The sequence below is a fragment of the Anarhichas minor genome, unplaced genomic scaffold (assembly GCF_050575085.1).
Source record: "Anarhichas minor isolate MPS153535 unplaced genomic scaffold, ASM5057508v1 ptg000028l, whole genome shotgun sequence".
Classification (NCBI taxonomy): domain Eukaryota; kingdom Metazoa; phylum Chordata; class Actinopteri; order Perciformes; family Anarhichadidae; genus Anarhichas; species Anarhichas minor.
The window spans coordinates 5,670,426-5,690,352 of NW_027466474.1; the positions used below are offsets into that span (position 1 = coordinate 5,670,426).

At 40.4% G+C, this 19,927-nt stretch overlaps 2 protein-coding genes across 4 annotated transcripts in view; both read left to right on the forward strand.

The window, feature by feature from the left end:
- Positions 1-3,575: 3,575 nt before the first annotated feature.
- Positions 3,576-9,585, forward strand: gdpd2 (glycerophosphodiester phosphodiesterase domain containing 2). The gene is made up of 15 exons (XM_076102808.1): positions 3,576-3,656; positions 4,419-4,522; positions 4,663-4,756; positions 5,022-5,081; positions 5,172-5,270; positions 5,410-5,503; positions 5,801-5,946; positions 6,253-6,335; positions 6,545-6,704; positions 6,812-7,018; positions 7,110-7,258; positions 8,048-8,189; positions 8,292-8,374; positions 8,461-8,489; positions 9,512-9,585. Exons 1-15 carry the CDS (start codon positions 3,576-3,578, stop codon positions 9,583-9,585), a joined length of 1,605 nt encoding a protein of 534 aa, XP_075958923.1.
- A 1,726-nt stretch (positions 9,586-11,311) lies between these two features.
- Positions 11,312-19,927, forward strand: part of dlg3 (discs, large homolog 3 (Drosophila)) — a 71,353-nt gene continuing 62,737 nt past the window's right edge. For 2 of the 3 annotated variants that reach the window (XM_076103281.1, XM_076103282.1), the window contains exons 1-3: positions 11,312-11,354; positions 12,379-12,510; positions 18,443-18,528. In XM_076103281.1, coding sequence (XP_075959396.1) covers positions 11,312-11,354; positions 12,379-12,510; positions 18,443-18,528 — 261 coding nt within the window. The remainder of the gene's footprint in view (positions 11,355-12,378; positions 12,511-18,442; positions 18,529-19,927) is intronic. The other variant, XM_076103285.1, reaches the window with a different exon arrangement.

Sequence of the window (19,927 nt, forward strand, 5' to 3'; positions counted from 1 at the left end):
AGAATAGATAAAAGAGGAATATTCACAACCTTGCAGCGTAAATAGTTGAAATTAGCTCCACCTTTACCAGCTGCAACGTTAAACTGATGTAAACATTATACGTTATTACATTATGCTGAAATGGAATATTCTGCATAATAATTACTTTTACTTTTGGTACTTTGAGTATTTTTTATGCTAATACTTCTGAATGCATAACTTTTACTTGTAACACAGTATCTCAAAGCCTCATATTCCTGCAGTTATTATTATTTAAGTTACAGTGTTGTTATAATGTAATGCGGTTATTTAATGCAGACTGATTGGTGTGACAAGTCTGCACTGCTGCACGCAATGCAGACAGAAAGTAAATCAGACATTCTGTTCACTGTGTTGAAGCTTTATCAAGCATGTTTAATGTCTCCACAAGTTTCTGGTTTAACTACTACTATAATCAATGTATCATTATGCATTATGTTTATGTTATATAGGACTTAAATGTTGTGTTGGAACAAGCAGTCAGATCTTCTACTTCAATAAAAGTAGCAATACATTGTAAAAACATTATGATGTAAGTTAGGGTCCTGCATTAACAATTTAACGTAAGTAAAAGTACAAAAGTATTAGCATCAAAATATACTTTAAGTACCCAAAGTAAAGGTGCTCATTATGTAGAATGGAATATATTATGCGATGCATCACTTTGATGTTGCACTGAAGCAATGGGGCTAATTTCAACAGGCTACTGCTGGGCTTGTGAATTCCTCAAAAGTGTACTTAAGTACAGTAAATGCCTACTTAGTTACTTATCATCTACAGTGCAGGTGTGTGAGGGGGTTTAAAGGAGCAGTTCACCCCAAAATCAAAAATATACATTTCTTCTCTTACCTGTATTGTTATTTATTAATCTAGATCTTTTTGGTGTGAGTTGCCTGGTAAGGGAGATTATCGGTCGTAGAGACGTCTGCCTTCTCGCCAACATAATGACATTCTGGTTGTGCTGCTCAAAGCGTCAAAAAATACTTTTTGAAAAACAGCAATGTCTCTTACTAGAAATCATAACCCGATTACTCAAGATAATCCGTAGACCTTGCTGTGAGCAGTTTCATGTAGGAATTTTGGTTGAAAGAAAATGGTTCTTGCACGAAACTACTCACAACAAGGTCTGCGGATTATTTTGAGTAATCCAACGCCTGTACTACGAAAAGAGTTCAACATACCCAGGATATCTTTCAGTTATCTGACTTAACAAACCCTAACAGCCGTGATGACATTAAGCAGTCCTACGTCGGTGGTTATCAACTTGGTAAATCAGCCCAGGTCTTCTCAATCTGGCCATGAACATGGGATTTGTTAAAAGTGACCCTGAGGAGCCGAAGTATCTTATGTAGACTATACGTCTGGAGAGATACTTCTCTTGACTACTTGTTGCAGAGGAACTGTCAGTGTACTCCTTTAAACTACAAGTTTCTCTCTAAAGACTACCTGAGTTGAATTGTTTGGATCCTCCCTCTCTGTTTGGGCTACACCCCTTCATCCCTTCACCCATTCATGTGGGACCATTCACATTCAGCTCACGGACTCACACTGAAGTGGAAAGGATGCCAGACAAGTAGAGTGGAGGCTAACAGAGTGGTTTTCCCACCGAGTGAGTACAGAGGAATTTAACAACACAGTGTGATTCATGGTGAGTCTCGTTCGTTTTGTTGGATACTGCAGATAGATAGAATAGATAGAATAGATAGAATAGATAGAATAGATTGATTGATTGATAGATTTATTGATAGATTGATTGATAGAAAAAAACAGTTTTTAACTACTGTAATTGACTCAGTCAGTTGTGTGTGAATTTTTTCCTGGATTACAAACCAAAGACGGAAGTTGAAAATTTAAATTGGAGGAAAAACCCTTCCTGTATCTGTAACAACGAAAGTGACAGCAGAGCGGCATGTTTCCTTGTTGACGGTATACATCAGGGAGAGTGAGAGGTGTGATGGGTGTTTCCTCCATGTGTTGATCCTCGCATAAACGTCAATCATTCTAAGAATATTTGATCAGACACTTTAATTTCTCATCAGTCTTTATCGCACCCACTAATTACAGTCAAAGTTGGCAATCAGCGTTCAGTGATAACACAAAAGTGGCAGAGTGGATTGGCAAGGTGTGTCTCTGTGTTATCGTTTCATCTGCTGAACAATGCAGGTACCCGCGCTGTGCCTTCATTTGATGTAGTTATACGTTGTACTAAATTATATCCTTAAACTTTGAAGCGTGTAGTAAGTGTGTTTATGCATTAGGTGTGCTTATGTTGGTAAGTGAAAGTGACAGTTAAGGTGTGATTGAATAAATAAACAGTGATGTCTTCCAGCTCGTGTGTTTTGCAAAGACATAAAAAATGACACTGTTGTAAGGCAGTCAACTGTGAAGAAGTATTTAATTATTCTTTGGTTGTGAGTGGGACATTCCCATTTCCCTCTCGTTGTTTGTCTGATCACTGGCTGTCACAAACTACGGTTATTACTCAACATTCAGCTGAGATGTAAAACTCCCTTGAATAATTGCTGTGAAACAAGGCGCCCTATGTTTCACATCAGTGACATTTACATCTGTGGACCTGTGCAAACATGCACGCATTAGATGATAATCTCCTAATTTATTTTAAGAAAAGCATTACTTAATGTTAAAAAAGTTGATTTTATTCTATACAGTAGACAAAACATAAGACTGGTATGTGATTTTTAAGTTTCATCTCAGCTTTACCTGCTTGAGCTGCTTATTGCCTTGAAGGCTTTGACTGTGGGAACAAAGTTGAGCAATCCATGGGACAGTAGCTGGCAAAACCTCAAGTCAAATCTAGTCAAACAACAAACGGTTGGTCGTATGAAACGTGTTTTACAGTAGAAACAGTTATTGCTCAATCTGCCTCTTCGGTGGGTGACAAACAACGTGCGCTAATTTCCCATGTCCCATGTCTGGAAGGGGTGATCGAAACCTGGCACAACTGTTAAATTATAGGCCCCAGCATCTTTTCCATGCATCTTGCTTTGCCCCATTCTCAGGCTACATATCAACATGGAGGTTCTCATCTAAACTACTTTAAACTAAACATTTATGAAGTCACTATCTATGTTCAAAGAGTATCCTTCACCATGTCAGTAATGTTTGGTCTTTACTCATGGACTGTTTATTTCCTCCACCCCCTCTCTGTGCGTGGCTGTGCCTGCCACTGTGGCTGTTTGTGTTGCAAATCCAATTCTGTGACGTCACTCTGAGGCCGGCCTGTGCGCTATACTCTCAATACCCCATGGTGTTGGCCATTGTAAGTGCTGCCAGTGGCGATACCCCATTTTGCACACAGGCTCTATTGAGAGGCTTACTGAGCAGGGATTGCCTTGATACCCCCTCCCTCATTTGCTTTCTGTCACAGTCGTCTTTTCCCTCCTCCTACACTTCACAGGTTTAACGGGGTCAACGAGGTCGGGCCTCTGTTCGGCATCCAGAGAAAGGGCTCCCTCCGTCCTTCAGGCTGTATCAGGTGTCCAGGTTGCACTGAACAGGAGCTGCACTTCCTACACTGTGACTGAGGAGGAGAAGTGATGTCTCAAGGCGATAGCTGTTGCAGAGTTTGCAGCAGGGGCTTATACAGCTGCCACTGGAAGGACTCAAGTAAGACAAAAGTAAGTATTTTCCGCGACATTTGTGTTTGTGTTGAAGTTTTCAAATATAAATATATTCTAAATATGACCATTAGGGAGATACGTCTTTGGTGTTCTAATTTCCTTCAGCACAGCTCTATATTATACGTTGGTGTGTGATGTTTATGAAATAATTCATATCTATTTCGGTCTTCAGGTTCCTTGTACTTCCACTGAGCATAACCTTTACAAATCCCTGTAATCAGGGATTAACATTCCACCGGACTGAATTCAGAATTGTAAAATAATGCCAATGGACAGTTTTTCTAAACGAATCCCAGGTTTTAAATGTATTTTAAATTAAACTGGATACCTTTGTCTAGAGAAAGCTGATGAGATATTCTTAGAAAAGAAAAACAGTAAATTAATTAAGTATTGATGATGATGAAAATTGTCTGCCAAGAAAAATAAGTGAACTCACAGGCCCTAACAGGCTTGTTTTGGATTTATCTGGAACAGGATGATAAAGGGGGTGGGGCCTATAATCGTTACAAAAATGAGAGGGTGGAGAGGTGTGTTGCTGATGGCGAAGGAGCTGTTTGTGGTGCATTCTCACGACACAGTGCAGCTAAAAAAAGCCAACAACAAATGTTGGAATTGTTCCATTGTCTTCTCAGGTCAAATTCCCTTTGGAATCCACAGACACACACACAGCTCACAAAATATCTCGATCATTATTTGAACCCTCAAACGCTTTTAAGTATCATAAAATGAATACTATTTCACCAGTCCTTTTCCTTTTAGCATGCATGCTGTTGGTTCTCAGTTGTCACTCTGGTGTCCCTGCTCTCCCTGTGCTGGATGTACATCTGCATGGTTACGTTTAATGACCAAGAGGATGTTAACTGGTGAGTGATCACAAACATGCAGACAAATAGGCCGCGTTGGATCCCTCACAAAAGCCCAGATACCTTTCTTTTCTTCTCCTTTTCCTTTTGTGACCTTTATTCTGCTGACCCTGTGCTGCCCTCTTTTGTTCTATTATCAGGGAGGGCTTCACACGACTGAAACGATGGGTGAATTGGTTCATGGTGATGATCATTATTTCCGCAGTGCTAACCAGCTACTGTGTTCTGCTGCTGGTGAGTATATAGTGTTGATACTGTGATGTTAATATGTTATGGTAAGGATGCAGTGATTGCAGGATATTAGTTAATTACTGGCACGAGGATGGATCTTTAGAAGTCTGGGTAAATAACAAACATGGGATTTTTTTGTTTACTATGTGCTTTATAGCCAGATATAATGACAGCTGAAAAAATACATTTGTTGATAATGAAGTATCATTCTTCAAACATAGTAGGAAGCCATCGTTGCAATTTCATAATTCAATACCGTTCATTACAGCTCTTTGCATTGGTCCAAGTGGCCTTAAGGGAGCCGCTCAACTTACACTGGCTACACAAGGTAAACATTTAACCACCCAACTCCCCCCCCCCCCCCCCAAATATGCATCATCTATACAGGTTGTCATATTTGTATTTTCTTTCTACACAGATCTTCTTATTTTTTGGCGTGATATTCGTCGCTTTTGGAGTCACAGGAATTTGCCTCAAGTGGCAGCGAGAATGGCCGATTGTTCCTCTCTCACTGCAGGTACAGTGAGGCTCTCATGTCAAGGGGCTAACGTGTTTTTGGGAACGATGCTGAGAGAGTAAATGTCAGTTTTGTTTTTTTGTTTAGTTGTCCGTGTACCTGATGTGTTTTTGATGTGTGCGTGTCGCCCTCTTGGCAGGCCACAGCTCCTTTCTTGCAGTTCGGTGCTGTTGGAGCGTTGACCCTGCTGAGCTTGTTTGTCTTCCAGGGCTTCGACATGGCTGAGAAAAAATGTACGTCATCAGAAATAAGCACACATTGGCTTAAAATCACACTTTAATCAGCTGAACATGATATCACATATGTATTTTAACAAATGGCTGTTTACTAAGTGTACAGAACTATTCATGTGTCAATAGCTGCAAGGGAAAAAGGACACAAATACATTCATGATACAACCACAGTACAAACAATGCTGGTTATTTGCTCGCACTTCTAAAGGGACTTCTGCACAGGCCCTCTGTTCAGACTCACCGCAGTGCGAACAGCTTAAGAGAGTTATCTTATCGTTTGCCGTTTGTTCTCACCAGGGTCTAAGTTCCTGATTGCAGGAATATTTGTATTGCTGTCAGCAGCCATCTTCCTGTGTCCCCTGAGCATCCAGTCTCCTTGTCTGATAGTGGCGGAAGAATTGCCTGAAAAACCAAAGCTCATTGGTCACCGCGGCGCACCCATGGTGAGCATCCTGTTTTACTTGACAACACCCTCAAGGTACACATGGTCCACCTCGCATTGTGTTGTGATTCTTTTCAACTTTGCTTTTCAACTTATACTGTATTGTGCTCGAGGGGAAATTTGTCTTGGAGCTGCAGATAAAACATAGAACTCACAGAGACACTCATGTGAGGGCCCCATATGCTGTGCTGCTCTGTCCTCCTCAGTTTGCTGTGCTTCTGGGGTCACCAATGAGTTCAGTTTGACACGGTGTATGTGGGGTCGTGTGTGTGTGTTTGTCTCACCCGTCTGTCTGCACTGTGTTCAGCTGGCCCCGGAGAACACCATGATGTCATTCAACAGGAGCATCGCGTGCGGCGTGACGGCCTTTGAGACAGACGTCCAGCTCAGGTACGTGACCGTCAGTGAACACGGTGTGATTTCTGCAGACACGTGTCAATGTACATGACATGGAGCAAATACTTTGAGTGTCAACATCCTCACAGGGGAAGTTACTTCTCTATGATTCCATCTCTACAGAGATATTACTTCATGCACCTTTAAATATGGGATTGATTTTGCCTCACAAATGTCATTTTTTTCCTGTTTTTCTAACCCAGTAAAGACAGGGTTCCCTTCTTAATGCATGACAATAACACTGGGTTCTTGCTGAGAACGACAAATGTTAAAGAGAAGTTTCCCAAAGAAAACTTCAGCCACAGCGCCAACCTGACCTGGGAGGAATTACAGAGTCTGAATGCAGGTGAATGGTTCCTAAAGGTGAGGGCTGGGCTTTGACACATACTTGTCCACACACTCACTCATAAAGATTTATGTGCTATCGTGTAGCATGCCACAGTTACAGGAAGTGTCGTCTGGCTTTTTAGACAGATCCTTTCCGTTCAGTGTCCGAGCTCTCAGAAGAGGAGGTGGAAACAGCCAGACGTCAGACCATTCCCTCCTTGCTTCAGCTCCTCAACCTCGCCAAGCAGCACAACATCTCAGTGATCTTTGACCTGTATAGTGACAACCAGGAAAATGACACAGTGGACACAGTCAACACCATCTTGCGTTCTGGCATTGACCCAAAGCTGGTAAGCCGGATTCTATTTCATTCTAATCGAATTTGAGATATCTCATGATAAGGCATATTTTGTTAAGGTGTTGTTTCTTTTTATTTTACAGGTCCTCTGGCTTCCTCCAGCAGAAAGGGAATATGTAAAAAAGACTGCTCCAGGCTTCAAACAGGTCTATGACAACGAAAGTGTTATGCTTAAAGAAGGGGGGAACCACCTGAATGTGAAATACAGCACATTTGGTACAAAAAATATCAGGTAAAGGAATAAATATGAAACTAAATACACCTGTTATATCTATAGGTAGTGCCAGGGGGCATGCACAGCAGTGTGTTAATTAAAAGTGTGTGTGTGGCATGCTAAGACACAGTGCTGGCGCTGACTATAGAGGCGCAGGATCGGCCTCCAGGGAGTGAGATTGAAATAAGGTTCCAACCCAGGAGTGCTGCTCCATGCATGAGCAAACAAACCATGAAAAATGACTAAAGAATGACAAAAATGAAATGCAGTGTAGCAACATGTTTTGAGAAAGTGAACTACATAAAAGACAAATCACTGGGCAGCACAGGTTAGCACTGTTTTTACATAAACATATGTAATATTACACCTTTTGATCACATGCATTTGGTCATAATGAAATGTTGTGTGGGATAAATGTGTGTCTGGTCAGGGATCATGAGGCCTGTGATGGCAGGGTGGGTGTATACATATGTGTATGTATCTTCTCATCCCTGTCCATCCATGTATGCAAGTAGAAAAACTCTATTCTATTAATTATCTTTTTTAAACCGATGCAAAAATAGTCGAATAAAGAAAGCATGATAATCGTTACGACAAAAAAGAGAAAATACCCACAGGAGCATAGTATGTACATTTGCATGCACATATATGTACTTGCATACATGCACCTACTTACAGACATTTACATATGCAGATACAGACCTGCACACACACATATCTACTGTCCTGCTTTCCATAGATTTCTGTCTTCCGATATACTCCTGTCTTCATTCACCATTGTAATCTCAACAAAGTTCTACATTTCAGACGTAATAAGAGTGTCAAGGTGAACATGTGGGTGGTTAACGAGCGTTGGCTGTTCTCTCTGCTGTGGTGTGCCGGGGCCAGTTCTGTTACCACCAACTCCTGCCACCTGCTAAAAGACATGGAGCGGCCCGACGGGCTCATGGTGAGCAACGCATACAGCTGCACGAACGGTAGCGTGTGCTTTACTTCCCTTTCTGGTTATTTCAGTAGCCAGCAGTAAACACCACATGTTTGTGTGTTACAGGCGCCTCTTACTTACCGAATAATATGGATTACAGTGGACATTGCATCTATTCTGATAATGACTGGACTCTACATCTTTCAGTGGTAAGCAGAGCACACGTTTGTGTCTGTTGTATGAACATGTTGATGAAAGTGAATTGACTGATCATCCACCTCACTGTTTCCGACAGGAAAACGCACTGTTTCTGTAACAGAAAAGGTACTGGGCGATTTCAATATGTTAACATTAGGGTTGGAACTAATGATTGCTTTCACTATTGATCCATCTACAGATTATTTCCACAATTAATCAATTAATCATTACGTCTATGAAGTGTTTATCAACATTTGCAATATCCCAAGGCAACATCTTCAATTTGCTGTCCAAAACCAAAATATTTTAATTTCACCGTCATAAAAATGAAATGAAAATCAACAAATCTGGAACACGGAAAAGTGTTTGCCTTTTTGCTTGAAAAAAATGACTTAAGTGATTAATTGATGATTATTATTATTATTTTCTGTTGATGGACTGCTCTATTAACCGACTAACTGTTTCAGCTCTAGTTAACATAATGACAATTATGATACTAATCTTTGCATGTTGCTAATAACATTTTTTAAAAGTGGTGATATTAAAGCAATCCATCCTTTGGGTTTGACATGAAGTTAATAACGGGTTAGTGTAACTACAAAGGCAAAATTAATTTAAAAAAAATGTGGGTCTGTATTTTTCATTTGAAAAACTAACAATATTTTAGAGAATGTAATAATGCAAGATAATGGACAAGAGGTGTATAAGCTGTAACTATGGCTCAACTAACTGATGCATTATTTACTAAAGCTTTATTGATCAGTCAGGCCTCCAATATCACATGTTGGATTGCCAGGTTGTAAAATGCCATTTTTACTTGGACACTTATTTGGATCCATTTATGAAAAACATGTCAACATTTACATTATCGTTTACAAACATTTGTGAAACAGGAACACTTTAAAATCTTTATTAACATAGTTTTTAGACAGTAAGAGAATAATTTAAATAGATTAGGAATATTATAATGTCATCATTCCCAAATAGAAAGCAAAAAAAATATTCTACAACCTGGTTACCCAAATGTTGTCCTTTTACAACTGATCTACAAATTATTAGAAAATGATTTATTAACCATGAACACATCTATAACGATTATAAATGTATTAATTTGTCTGTTTTTATAACTTTTTTGTGACTCTACACAGGGACCGAGAGGCAAACAAACGAAACTTCAGCCTGGAACGAGATAGAACTGTCTCCCTTCTTATCCACCGGGTAGTTTGCCCGACTCCAGAAGGACATTTTTCTGCCACAAAACTAATAGATCCTTGTTTGCACCGCCAGAATGGTTTGGACTTAAACCAGGAAGAAAGCAAGTTAATGTAAATAACCACACACTGTATTCTAAAGCCATGAAAATAAGAATGTTGCTTTTTCAGCGGTTATAAGATGTTAACCAAATATCGGCACCATGCTACTGGATGGCTGTTTTATTTTTTGTTTCTGTTTAAGTTTAGCTGGTTAACTGGGTATTAATCCTTCTTCTGTTGCTACTGATCGTATCGCTGCAGGAACAATGTGTATATACTGTAACCTGAGTCAAAAGCACTGACTGTTTTCTACACTGTCCTGTGTCTGTGTATTTTATCCTTGACTAAATAAATATTTGTGTTTCTTTATATAATGATTCAGTATTTTTAAAACTAATTTCTGTCCTCCTTTTCTGGCTTCTTTTGTTTGTGAAACAATGGTCACATTTCCTGCACTCTGCCTTTGCACTAGAAATGCAAACATACATGACAGAGAGCCCATCTTACCTGCATAATGTGTGTAAGCCTATTACCTTTTAAACATTTTGCTGGTACTAGTTTTACTTGGGTACACATTGAAAGCAGGACTTTTACTTCTAATGGAGTACTTTTACATTGTTGCATTTGTACTTTACTTAAGTAAAGTATCTGAATATCATCACTGAGATGAGATGATAAATAGTGAATAGTGAATCTGTGTTCCCTCCACAAAATGCATTAATTTCCACTTTACTTCACCATCTGATTCAGAATCAGCTTTATGTATGCGTAGGCATACAAGGAATTTGACTCCGGTTTACATAGAATATACAAATAAACAAGAAAAAAAAAGAAAAACAAGGACATTAAAGACAACAAAGTAGAACAGAGGTAAACATAAACGTTTAACTACAATATAACTATATATCCAAAGGTATATAAACATAAAGAACAACAATAATCTGAAACATGTCAACAGATATTACAACGTGTACACTCTCTGTTGCCTCAGGGCAGCGAAATTAGGACTCACAATAGACAATCAAAAAAACAATCAAAATCGATGCAACATGATCGGAGAGGTCTTTCTTCCTCGTCAAAGCCTGGCGCCTACATTACCCATGGTGCAACTCGACCGCCGACAGTTGGGTCGGAGGTTCATTAAACTCGGAGGTTCATTAAACTCGCGCTCCTCGAACCTGTGATGCCCAAGTCCCTATCTTAACAGCACCACTAGATGGCACACAACACAAACATTTGGAAAAAAGGCTACTTGAGGCGGATCAGTGAAAAATGGAACCCTGGAGAAGATGTTTCACTAAGAGACTGTTAACAAATGACTGTTCCACATGCTGTAGATAATCCAAGCTAAATCCAGGCAGTTTAAATGTATTAATATGAATATAACAGCGTCTCAATGAGGGCTTAGAGCCACAGGGACGTTTTCCAATGGAGGCGAGGCATGTTGAGGGGAGGAGGAACACATCACGCTCTCAGGCCGTTTGCCCCAAAAAACTTCTGGAGAGTTAACATGAAGTAAAGTGTCTCCTCTTGTCTCCTCTTAGCTGCGTGGGTGTGGACCACCGCTGCAGCAACACCAACAGAGTGTCTGCCGACTGGATTTAAAACGCAACTTCTCTCTCGTTTGTGAAGAAGGAGGGACTATTACTATAATTATTTTTCTTCTTAAAAAACCCACTCAAAACCGTTGTTTACATGACTTTTTTTGGAGTTGCCCATACCATGGTACATAAATATGGTAAGTACCGTTAACATAACGTAACGTAGCCCTCACGTGTCATCGGTTTTGTAGCTAATTTTAGGTTCACGTCAGCACAGTAGTACGTGGAAGTTTTTGCAGGGCTTTTAACTGGCTCACTAACCTCCGTTTATAATCCCTTCTGAAACATGCGTGCGTATATAAATACTGGAATTGGAGAATTTTGCAACTTCCGGGCAGAAACTTACTGTTGAGATTTTTTTTTTTTTCGAGATCTAAATGTTCAGGATCAGGTAGGGAGCGGTGAAGTTGTAGATTTACCTCCGTGATGTGCATCATCTCTGTGCTGTTTTCCTCACCACCCACCAGGTTCAACAACCAGCTGTACAGTCGTGTTGCAAGAGAAAATACCTTTAATGTGCTCTACAGGGGGATGTAACTAACACCAGTGCTGCATTTGAGTCAAATATACATGATTATTATTTTTAAAATATCATATTTGCACATGACCTTATGTCTGTGATAGTCAGAAATGAAGTTGAAGTTTTCATGTATAATGATATTTAATCCTTTGGGACACCTTTATATTTTTACGAGTTCTGCATTTGCTGATTGTTTAAAATCAGTTATTCTCTGTAGATTATTAGAGATAATTAGAGAATTGGTTGATTGGCAGAAACGTAGGCACAAACTCACTACAGCTCCGGCTGTATAGTCATTAGTCTGAATATTTTAAGGTTTTGGACTGTTGGTTGGAGAAAACAATATATTAAAGGAAGTCATCAAGGCCTCTGACTTGCAATTCAAATTCTTCCCAATTTTTTTTTCTAACAAACGGTTAAAAAAATTATCTGTAAATTGCAGTCGTAACAGATTTGAGGAGATATCCGATCACATTTTCATATTCTATCCTTGGATTAACTGACTTTCAACAGCAACACAATAAATACTAATTATAACCCAACTTCATGATAATAACATTAACCCTGTCAACAATGAATGCTAACATGTGTAGGTTCTTTGCTGCTGTTGTCCTGAGTCATGTATTTATCTTGTGAGGCAGACACAGAGCGAGCAGTGGGGCTGCTCAGACGCTACCAGGCCAACCTGACCAGTCCAGAGGAGCAGGCCCTGAAGACCAGCGTGGGCAAAGTCTCTTCCATCTTGGGCAGTCAGCTGTTCCATGCCCTTCTTGGTAAGAAAAACACTCTACAACAGCTCGTTTTTTTCCAGGAGGTAGTCTTTTAAAACTCTGCCCTTTAGCTTAAATTACATCAGAGCTGTGGTGGACTTACTAAACAACTTTTCCTGTTCACACCCTCCTCTTCTTTTGAGTCAGAGAGTCGGTTTACAGCTTGGTTTTTATGGTTTGCTACACTCAAGTTATTTAGGGTAGCTTATATACTCTGATTTGTGTTGTCATGTGATTGGCTGCAGGCAGACACAGGATGTAGACAGGGTCAGGTTGTATTAATTTGTATGGGAGGTTAACTGGGTCTTTCCCAATTAAGTCTCATGAAAGAGGCCTTTCTGTCTGCCCCACAAAGGTTTCCTCTGTAACATACTCACATTGTAATGAAATCCTAATAAAACCCACCGCAACTCAGTCTATCTATAGACTGAGTTGTTATAAGCGCACACTTGTCACACTGTGAAAGCACAATATTTCCCTTGAATTTGACAAAATGGCCTCATTTGTACCATATTCCCCATGAACTTATGTTATTAATCATTGAAAACCTGAAACAGTTGATTTGCCATTACCTCAAAGCTATAGTCGTAACTAAAGTTGCTGCTGACTAAACTTGTATGACTTTTCCTTAAAGCATCCCAAAGTGTGCGTATAGCTTCTAATGAGACACTGAAGAGTCACTATTATTATGTGTAGCCAGCTACACCTTCGTGGCAAGTCTGGTGTTTTTGAAAAGAGCTCAGGGAAGCCAATGTGAATCGGAGTTCCTTTTAAAGCAGATGAAGCACATTACTTCAGTTTAACCAACGGTCGAGTGGTCCTTCTAATTACCACAGACATGTTATAATGATGCTTGCCCTTGGGTCGGCTGTTGCTACTGCTGACCCACTGCTGGGGAGCTGAGGGGGGGGGCATGCCCAGGCAGCACTTGAAGAAATACAGTATGACAGTTTTTACCAGTGATGTAGCTGAAGCAATAGTGAACCCACTTCTATCACATATTTTTTTGTTTGCCTGATGCTTAGTACCATTTTAAAAGACTACGTCGGAATGATATGAATCCATAGTTTGTAGTGCAATGAAGACAGGATCTCACAGTGAAGTTTGTCTTGGGGACTCATTTGTTGTATCCCATCATTCAAAGTCCATCTTTCAAGACCAATATGGCTTAGCGGCCCAACAAGTCCCATCGCAAAGGCAGCATTCATTTGGCCAATCAGGAAGACACAACTGGTGCCCCCTTTCTGGCTCTTAGTATCTAGTAATCCATTGTTTTGACCTTCATCATTAACCTGTACAGACAAGAGCTATCATGAGACCACATGGTATTTATCTGTAGGTGGTTATCAGCTGCTAGTAAATACATTAAACGGTGCAACACAAAGCCTCTGCAGGGAGTGAATAATGGAAGATAAAAATACCTTGGCTTGTTCTTGTTAGCGGCCTGGGATATTAATCATTGCTGTCCCATGCTGATATCCCTAATCAAAAACATATGAAGATATATTTGTTTTGTTCTTTAAAGCTAGGGTTGGTAATGTTGTTCAAAAAACAGTTTTTGTTATATTTGTTGAAATTCTCTTTACATATGGACAGCAATCAAATAAGATAGTACCAAACCTTCTTTTGGTTGGATAATAAATCTAGCTTACTCTTGTTAGTTTGTGAAGATGACCAACCCTCGCTTTAAATTGTTGATTGTTTACTTTATACTAAATGGCATTATAGATAGACTGTATCTTTAAATATTACACATACGCTACTACACAATACAAGAAAAATCACTATTGCTTCTGGAATTGGGGTTTCTGCAGACATGGATGTCCTTTTGAGTGTCCAAGGATGTTTTTCACCATGCTAGCAGTGTATGTGGATCTAGGGATGGCATGGGAGGTCGCGTCACTACTTCGGTCCAGACTGAAATATCTCCACAATGCAAAAAAGCGGCATGGTTTTGGCCTCAAACTGCATATGATTAAAATAAAGTGGACATGTCTGTAAAGGGGAGACTCGTGGGTACTTAGAGATCCCATTTCATTTCATTCATATCTTGAGGTGAGAGGTCAAGGGACCCCTTTGAAAATGCCAGTTTTCCTTTGCTAAAATTCAACCTAACTTAGTAGCGTTCAGCCTGCTTCCCAACAACCTAGCATGATGTCGTTGGCACCAATGGATTCATTAGGTCATCCAGTTTCATATGATATCTATTATCTTCACTCTGTCTGTAAGACTGAGCCCGCTACAGCTTCTTACAGATGGAAATTGTAGCTGGGATCGCCAACAATGCCACAGGTCTCATAGGACTAAGAATGAGCCATGCTGAAAGTGTCCTTGAGCAGAAAATATGAATCGTTTAAAAATGCATGTATAATAGCTTAATGCTGAGAACAAACAATTCTAATAACTATTGATATCAGATGTAATACATCTTGTTATTTAGTTAAGAGAGGGAAACTCGGAGAGGATTCGCTTTCTAAATGAGGATTCAAAACATTCCTCACGAAGAATGTTCAGTCAGGGCTGCCTTGCCAGAGGCCGACAGGAAAATAAACCGCTTTCGGCCGTCATGCCAAGCCTCTTCCCTCAACCCTCCTGGCTCTCCGGATCATCTGTGCAGAGTGCGAGGATAGAGGTAGAAGAGGCCTGTGGTCGGTGTGTCTCAGGTGCAGGGCTTCGCTGAACATGTGGTCCTCATCAGGGAAGGTAGAGCGGAGAAGCAGCCGGTTCACAGCACTAGTAGGAATACTGTGCCGTATAAACATTACTCATCCTCTTATCCTCTCCTGTTGTGTTTGCCTTGGCATGCTCAGGGTCCATGTGAAGCGATTCTGTTTCGGACCATTTTGTGTTGCTTTTTTGCGGAGAGCTTTCTGAGCAGAGCTGACGATGCTGTAAACTTCTTTTTTTTTTGTGTGCTCTGATGAAAATTTAGAAAGGGTTAGGTAGAAAGTTTGGCGAGCAAGATTTATAGCTCCGATGCACTGTGGGAAGTAAAGAGGAGTTTGATGCAGTGTGGGAAGGTTCAGTGCTGGCCACTTGATTGGATGTCTGCATGGTTGCACAGTCACGAACAAAGGTTGCCTTAACTGTGCGTCCACCCTTTTGTTCCAGCATACAAACATGCAGTGGGAGGCATGGGGGGGGCTGCAGGGAGTTGGGGCACACAAACACACGTTAAATTAGACAAGACCCTAAATGTCTGGGGATTTTTTTATCGGGGCAGTGACAAGGGGGTGAATTGTTTGCCCTGCCTTGAAATTGTGACCTAGTTTTCTGTGAATGTGTTATTCTAGTGAGCCGTGGCTTGCTCATCATCATGTAAAGAACCAGGGGCACATTCTTTTTTGTTGTTGTTGTATGATTCACCCAGGCAGGCAATACAGAGATGACTTCAGTCCAATTGAATAGGTACATGACAAATAGGAGAGGCCTATAACACCACACAAACACACTGATCTGCATGCAGAGTCTTTGTCTGACAGGGAGAAGGTGCAGGAACCCCCCTATGACTGTGGCAAAATGGCTTAGAGCTCCGACCAGGCCGTCCTAAAATAGTCCCTACATCAAAAAGAGATCTGGGAATAAGTCCTGTGAAAGAGACTTCTGGCCTTGCGTTATGTATTTTGTTCCATGGCCAGGAATATTTGTGGTCTGTGAGGGTTGGACGGGTTGAAAGATTTCTTTGGGAAAGTCACAGTTTGTCTGTACTTTGTGTGACTGTGAATCTTGATCTCGAAACACTTCCAGACCCGATTGAGCAATTTTCTCTGTTTTGTTACCTCTGCCAGGAATAGATGCAAACGATGTAATTAGAAGCGTTAGATGTGTGAAAGCAAGCCAGGTGTCCGGGATGCAGCTGAAGAGCAAATCTTGCAAGACTTAGCCGATGCAACATTCTCAAGACTTATTTAAAGCTTAACTAACCAGGTTCTTTTCTGGGAACAATGAGTCAAATCACTCGCAGTGATGAACCCTCAGAGAATTATCGCCTGCGGTATTCACCTCACCTTTAGATAACTTTCAGGTCCTTGTTTTGGTTTTATAGTCATCAACTTTACCATTTATCAGCTCTGATAAACCCAGTATACACTAAATGCTCTGCACCAAATGAGAGACAGACATAGTGGAGCAGTTTTTAGCAGCTTAAGAGTCAATTATTTTCCCAAAACAGACCTAAAAGAAAAGTGAATAATAGAACAACATATGTAAAATTAACTGCAAATAAATGCAACCACTTGCACTTAATACAAACATTTTGGGCAAGAAAGAATATTATTTTTATTGTCGTTGCTCTGGTTGTATAGCAATTTCACATTCTGTACTGCCTCTAAACCATGTTGTAGTGGCATTGTGAGTATTTGCGTGTATGCCTGTGCCTGTATGTAAGTGTGTATGTGCAGGTAGGCCCCACAGCATGTGTGTGTCTGCAGGCCTATAAGAGTTTGTGTGAGCGAGATTGCTCTTTAGTCAGCTGGGCAACAAACCCTTCTGCCCACACATGGCTTCACTCCTCCACATTCAGACACAGTGATGAGTCACATGCTCCATTCTTACACTTTTGTTCTCACAGTATCTTGTTGGGACATACTGACTCTTATCTCTCCGTCTCACACACACACACACACACACACATAGAGTGCCGAACTTCCTTTGACTCTGCTTCAACAAAAGGTTCACATAATTGAATTAATAGGAAAAAAAACGTTTTAAATGTGTTAAGTTTTCTTAGATGTCCCTCTCAAATGCGTTGTGTAGGACGGCTTGTCCTGACATTGAACTTTGGGAAGTTGAGGAACTCTCCAGCAACCTCTTTATGTCAACAGTGCAGTAACCAGTCCTGTGTGTGTGACATCAGCAAAATTGTCCCGGTGCATTCTCATCAAACGGCTGCCACTCAATAGGTGACCACAGGACATGGGCGTATAATGAGCCGAGAGTTGATGAGTAGAGACGAGAAGAGAAGGGAGGACAACAGAGTGGAGTCTGAAAAGAAAAGCTAAACTTCAAAAGACACACTGATATATAAATGCTAATAGTGTTATTCTCATAGTATTTTGTGGTGCTTTAATAGAGTACTAAACTAAGATGGTGTACATGGTAAACCGTGTATCTGCAAAACAAACACCGGCATGTTATGCTTGTCTTTTTGAGCATGTTATCATGCTGACGTTAGCATTTAGCTCAGCCTCACAGAGCTGCTGGCATGGCTGTAGACTCTTAATCTTGCTTTCATGCTGATGTTTTTTTCTGCTTTTACACCCTTAGATTTATAATACGGTGTGCTATTAAAAATGTTTAAGAAATAGTTAAGGAAATAGCTTTTGTGAAACCAACTTCCCTTTCTACAGCACTCAAATCAAAGCATGTATTAGGGTATGAAGTGTCCACTGCTCAACTAGGGGGCAGTGTCTACATTTATTCAAGAATGTGTAGTATCTCATGTACCCTCACCCTAAAATGGAGCTTCAAAGCAACGAGACTGGAAATGGCCTTTAGTGTATTTGATCGACGATGACGTTGTACTAAAAGAATCAAAAAGTAGAGAAATGATGCATGTTGTTCAGGCAGCATGAAATATTGTAACGTGGACCTTTATAGACAGACACTGAGTTGATGATTTACTCAGCCACTACCTGAGTCATGTAGTTCAGCAACAAGATGAGAAGAACACTTGCAAATGTGGAGACATAACTTCCATGTAAACGGACGACTCTCACCCCCACGTTTTCACCCGGTGCACCGCTGACGAAAACATCTCCCAATGTGTCCGTGATTGATCGCTGGATTCTTTCACTCAACCAAAGCAGTGTACTTTAGAAGGCTGCGAAGATATGAACAGAAGTAAATATTACAGAGTAGGGAGAGAGAAAAAAAAGCGCAAACATCTGTTTGTAAAGAACAAAGACACTCATTATTGTTTTGTTTTCTCTCACAGATATTCAAGAGTGTTACGAGGTGACCTTGCAACTGAACACGGAACAAACTGTCGTGAAAGGAGACGGCAGGCGAGATGCGTTGGAGGTAATTTTCCTTCTTCACATTATAGATTGTAGAAAATATGAACATAATGTTTACATTGTATCTGGTGTCACACATGCTGCCGAATGCCGTGCTTTGGCTGCACGCAAAGGTTACTCGGCAGCCAACAGGAGGTGTCACTACCTGTGTCCCTCTCACTCCTACGTGGAGAAAATGTTACCATGAGTCACTATGACTTCAATCTGGTGAGTGAGTGTCAGGCGGGGGAAAAGTTGGAGGAGGGGACACATGGGTAGAAGGGAGAAGAGGAAATTAGATGGAGTCAAAAGAGCACTGATTACCATTTGCTCATCAGTGGATTGCTCTCATGAAGTCAGCCAGTCCTTTCGTTATAACAAATGTTTGCAGTCACAGGGTTATTTAGAATATTTTCAGTATAGGACACAAAGCACAACGACTGAACTGAAGGAAGCAAAGCTGCATTTTGTTTAGATTTAAACCATATTCAGATGTAAACGGAGGAGCAGCACAATGTCCACACAGTGGTTAAAAAGTGGTTCCACGTCACTGATCTCCTAATAGTCTTTGGATGGGTAGGAACCCCTGACTTCATGTCACTTACATGATTTAATATTGCCTCATAACTTCCCTTCAGCTATGCCAGAATGTTAATGAAATTGATCTTTGGCTGACTTCTATAGCCCATTAACTGAATGATCTCTGGCCTGCTTTTGAACAGAGATCAGAAAAACGCTATAGCTTCTGCTTCATATGTGTGTGTGTGTGTGTGTGTGTGTGTGTGTGTGTGTGTGTGTGTGTGTGTGTGTGTGTGTGTGGTTATTTGGCTGCACTCACAGTCACGCAACGTTAGTCTACATGCGGTACGTGGGGGTACACCTTTATTCTGAAAACAAAAAATACCTGATTTAAATTTTAGCAACATTTTAAACATTTTAACATGTCATTTTTGAAACTGAATTTAAGGCACAATGCCCACTTTAATCCCTTTCAACCTAGAAACTGGATTCTTCCACTGAAACATCAGACTAATTTAATCAAATGATGAGGGCCTGAAAGAAGCCTCAAATAGAACAATGCTGGTTAATGTACTCAATAAAACTACATAATACTGGACTGTATACAGTTTATTTACAGGCGTGCCAGTGTGCAATATTGATATAATAATATTAGCAGTTCCTTTCAAATTTACTGTAACACCACAGAAATGGGAATGGACCCATAGCTTGCCTTCAGAGACTTTGAGTCTTGGTAGTGTTGGAAGACAGCCTTTCACTGTTAACTCCAAAATACTCTGACTTGGAAAGAGCCCACTATAAATTGTATTTTAAGCTCTTCCGTGAGCTGAAATGTATCTAGAAACATGCAGCACGCGGATTGAGTCTCTATATGCATAAAAAAATAAAAACAAAATCTCCAATAT